Below are 4,464 nucleotides of genomic sequence, written 5' to 3'. Positions count from 1 at the left end.
AAAATCAGATGCAGTTTTTTATTTGGTTAAAACTTGAGGGTTTGACTGGGATGCAGACATGGTGTTCCATGTCTTGCATCCCAGCAGTTTGGAGGCAGCGGCAGACAGATCTCTGTGAGTTTGAGGCCAACTTTGTCTACAGAGCTGGTTCTAGGAGAGCCAAAGCTACACAAAAAAACCCTGACCTAAAAACCCAAAAAAATCAAAGCTTGAGGATTTGAAATGTAGATAATTTGGTTGTGCCTATCTTTAATCTTCTATTAATTCATAGAGGAAATAAATAAACATTAAAGAAATTACTAAATGTCTTTGAATGCAATGACTCCTTTCCTGCAATGAATTCATTCATTGTTTATTTGTAAGTATTTATGTAGATTTAAAACCAGTTATAAAATGTGGTCTTTGTGGCTCATGCCTAATTTAATCCCAGCCAAATACAGTGTTTAATCCACAATGTTTCTATTTCATTTTAAATAAATTGATAAAAATCATCCACTTTGATAACTGTCTTGTTAGTGTTTTTATTTTAATTTAACTGGTATGTAAACATTTGATTTTATGTTGTGTTTCAGGTTCTTGCACGCATTGCAAATGCGACAAGGCCAACTATTCATCTATGTGAAATTGTGAATGAGCCACAGCTGGAAAGACTGCTATTGCTTCTGGTTGGAACTGACTTCAATAGAGGAGACATCTCTTGGGGTGGTGCTTGGGCTCAGTATTCGTTAACCTGTATGCTGCAGGATATTTTAGCAGGTTTGTCAGGATGAATTTTTCCTGGTGTGTCAGAATTAGCTTATTATTGTGTAAAGGAAATGGTAAGAGGTTTCCTAAACCTATAAATGTTACAGTGGAAACCATTTAAATTACCGTTGTACAGCAGTGATTTTAATAAGTTGGAAGGTGATTAGAATACATTGTTAGGGAAGCCCCTGTTTCATTATTTCCACCGATGTTTTCTGCTTACTGTTCTTCTATGACCTTAGGAAACTTCTCTGTTAGCTTCTTCACTGTTACAGAAGGGTAATAAAAACGTATAAATTATTAAAGTGGTTAGGTCTGTCTCCTCCAATACAGGAGAATTGTTGGCTCCGGTAGCTGCAGAAGCAATGGAAGAAGGCACGGTGAGTGAAGATGTAGGTGCAACAGCTGGTGACTCTGATGACTCCCTTCAGCAGTCTTCTGTTCAATTGCTGGAAACCATAGATGAACCTTTGACACATGATATAGCAGGTGAAAATTTAAAATTATATTCAAAATAGCCCTTCTGCCTTTTAAGTGAAAATAGGTATCCAGTTCCAGTTAATAACATATGAAATTACATTTTATGTTTTTCTGTTAGGACTTTGAGAAACAGAACCTTTAAAAAAATTATTTATTATTTTTTGGTGGGGAGACAGGGTTTCTTTGAATGGCCTTGCCTCTCCTAGAGCTAGCTCTGTCTACCAGGATGTCCTCGAACACAGGCATACCCATGTCTCCAGAGTGCTGGGATTAAAGGCGTGTAACACCATACCATCATTTCATAATATTTTAAGTATTTATTTATTTATTTAGGTTTTCGAGACAGGGTTTCTCTGTAGCTTTGGAGCCTGTCCTGGAACTAGCTCTTGTAGACCAGGCTGGCCTCGAACTCACAGAGATCCCCCTGCCTCTGCCTCCCGAGTGCTGGGATTAAAGGTGTGTGCTACCACCACCCAGTCTAAGCATTTTAATTTAGTAAAATTTATATATTGTTTTCATTTTATGACATTATAAGTATTTTCATTTATTATCTTAGTTTCTTTTCTGTTGCTGTGAAAAAACCAATACCCAGACTAAAACAATTTAAGAAGAAATGATTTGAGGCTGGAGTTGGCTCAATAGTTAGGAGCACTTATTTGGGTCCCATCACACACACATACATTTGCACACGTATGTTTAACATCCTGCTATCACTTTCAACTTGAGTCCTAGGTTCCTCCATACAGCAATCCTTTTAGCTGATTCTCTCTTCATGTGGAAAGACTTCTTTGCATACAATTCATGTTTGTTGCCAAGAGGCTTGTTGTGTACCTACTTAAAGAATAGGACCTTTACTGTCAGTACACTCTTTTAGCTTATCATGTTATAGTTTGCTTAATTACCATGCACCTCTACCTCTAACTCTTTTTTTAATCTAGTAAGGGTAGAGAAAAGGTACATTGATCTTTGTGTACATACATAGAAACTAGAAGTAAAGGGTCATGTTTGCTGGCATTCTATGAAGATAAAGTTAATGGAAAAGTAATTCTTACAAGGTAGAGAAACTTTAAAAATGAGGATAGCTGAGAGCAAGGTAATTTCTAATATATAGTAGATAGGTGGATAGTCAAACAACTTAATCCTTTTTACTTTCGCCTGTGTGCTCAATGCTATTACTTGTAATAATAGTTGAAATACCATAAAAAGGATTATGTCGTAGGTGTAACAAAAAATGTTAATCTATTTTAGATAAGCCAATGATTATTTTTATTTGTATTTATGCTACTATTACTAGAGTAAATTATGTGGTCTCACTGGGGAATCAGATACTGCATTGATGTTTCTTTAGTGTTGTAAAGTGATAAATTTGCATCTTGAGTAATACTTAAATATAAATATTTAGCTATTTGATGCGTGTATGTGTGTTTTATGCAAATGAAGTGTTTAGTTCTATACCATAAATCAGTATTTCATTTAACTTTCATGTAATACACTCTACCAGTGAAATCCTTTTTACTTATTTGAAGGTACACCGCCTCTCTCGTCTATGGAAAAAGATAAGGAAATTGACCTTGAGTTACTTCAAGATCTAATGGAAGTTGACATTGATCCTTTAGATATTGATTTAGAAAAGGATCCTCTTGCAGCCAAAGTTTTTAAGGTATTTTGTATTATAATAATTTCATCTTACATGTTTTGTCTAGTAATTACATGAAAGAGAAAAGCAACTTAGATTTTTTTTCTACCTAAAAACAAGTAAAGAAACTTGTGAGCTAAGATAGATTGTTTATGAGCAGGACTTAAGAGATCTGTGTACAGAATAATGTATCCAATAGGTAGGCAGTTCACTGTTTATTTTAGTAACACACACAACTTTCTATCAAGTGATCATATCACAGGATCTAAGTGAAGTTTCAACAAATACAGCACAAAAAAACTTGGCATAATTACTTGTGTTTTATCGGAGCATAATGCTATAGAACTACATGGCAGCAATAAGAGAAACTATAGAAATCACTAAAGTATTTGGAGCTTAAACACATTTTTGAATAAATAGTAGGTCATCTAAGAAATCATAGAAGAAATTAAAAAAATTCAGAGACAAATGATAATGAAAATGTGCCCTGTTAGAACTTCTGAGATACAGTTCTAAGAAGAAAATTATAGCAGAATGTACTTATTAAAAACTGTTTTACATATTTGTGTGTGTGTGTGTATAAGAACACACACACACACACAAAATAAATGACCTAATGATACATCTTAAGGTTTTCAATAGTCAATTTAAAACATAGATGGCAAAAAAATTCATGAAATAGGTATTAAGAGAACAATATCTGAGATAGGTGTGTTGACAACACCTTTAATTCAAGTGCACTTGGGAGGCAGAAGCAGGCAAATCTCTGTAGTTCAAGGCCAGCCTGGTCTACAAAGGTCCAGGACAGCCAGGGCTGTTGCACAAAGAAACCCTATCTTGAAAAACCAAAAAAAGAGAACAATATATAGAATCAACCAAAGAGTTCTATTAAAAAGTTAATAAGCTTGCAAACCCTTACCTAATCTAATAGAAAGAGGGAGTAAAAAGGAAAACCATGCACATTTTTAAAAAAATGTAGCCTCTTATTTGGCATACACAAAATACATCAAGCTGCAGTAAGTACTGTGATACTTTAAAAAAAAAAAAAAAAACAGTGACAAGGGGCCTGAAGAATTGACTCAGCAGTTAAGAGCGTTGGCCACTCTTACAGAGGTCCTGGGCTTGATTTTTAGTACTCACTTGGTGATTCACAACCAACCATCTGTAACTCCAGTTCTAGGGGCCCTTCTGGGCTCTGCAGGCACCAGGCATATATATAGTAAGTACACAGACATATGCCCCAATACATGTAACAAATATATTTTTATAATACATTAATTTTAAAATATAATAAATACATGTTAAAAAAAATTACAAAGTTAATGACGGGGTGTTTTGATCCCAACACTCCTGTGGAGGAGAAAACTAATTTTTTCAAGTTGTCTCACACTAAGTAAACGAATTTTTCAAAATTGAAGTAAGAATAAACTGACAATTTTGTGTATAGTACATCTTATTTTTTCATTTTAAACTGATATATTCATGACCAACTATGGTAATAATAATTTCCAGAAGCCAACAAATGTTAGTGATGGATTACCAGCATTCTCGGCAGCCACTTGGAGTCTTATCCAAGATAAGATTCTTGCTATCGTTATTTCTTT

At 34.5% G+C, this 4,464-nt stretch overlaps 1 protein-coding gene across 10 annotated transcripts in view; it reads left to right on the top strand.

Annotated features, from left to right (window-relative positions):
- Positions 1-4,464, top strand: part of Birc6 (baculoviral IAP repeat containing 6) — a 196,628-nt gene that overhangs the window by 105,345 nt on the left and 86,819 nt on the right. For all 10 annotated transcript variants that reach the window (XR_003378819.1, XM_026789677.1, XM_026789673.1 and 7 more), the window contains 3 exons: positions 573-756; positions 1,078-1,233; positions 2,751-2,884. Coding sequence is in view for 9 of the 10 variants with exons in the window: in XM_026789677.1 (XP_026645478.1) it covers positions 573-756; positions 1,078-1,233; positions 2,751-2,884 (474 nt within the window). In the remaining variant the exon portion in view is untranslated. The remainder of the gene's footprint in view (positions 1-572; positions 757-1,077; positions 1,234-2,750; positions 2,885-4,464) is intronic.

The sequence above is a fragment of the Microtus ochrogaster genome, unplaced genomic scaffold (assembly GCF_000317375.1).
Source record: "Microtus ochrogaster isolate Prairie Vole_2 unplaced genomic scaffold, MicOch1.0 UNK26, whole genome shotgun sequence".
NCBI classification, from domain to species: domain Eukaryota; kingdom Metazoa; phylum Chordata; class Mammalia; order Rodentia; family Cricetidae; genus Microtus; species Microtus ochrogaster.
This window is presented reverse-complemented; position numbering and strand designations above follow the sequence as displayed.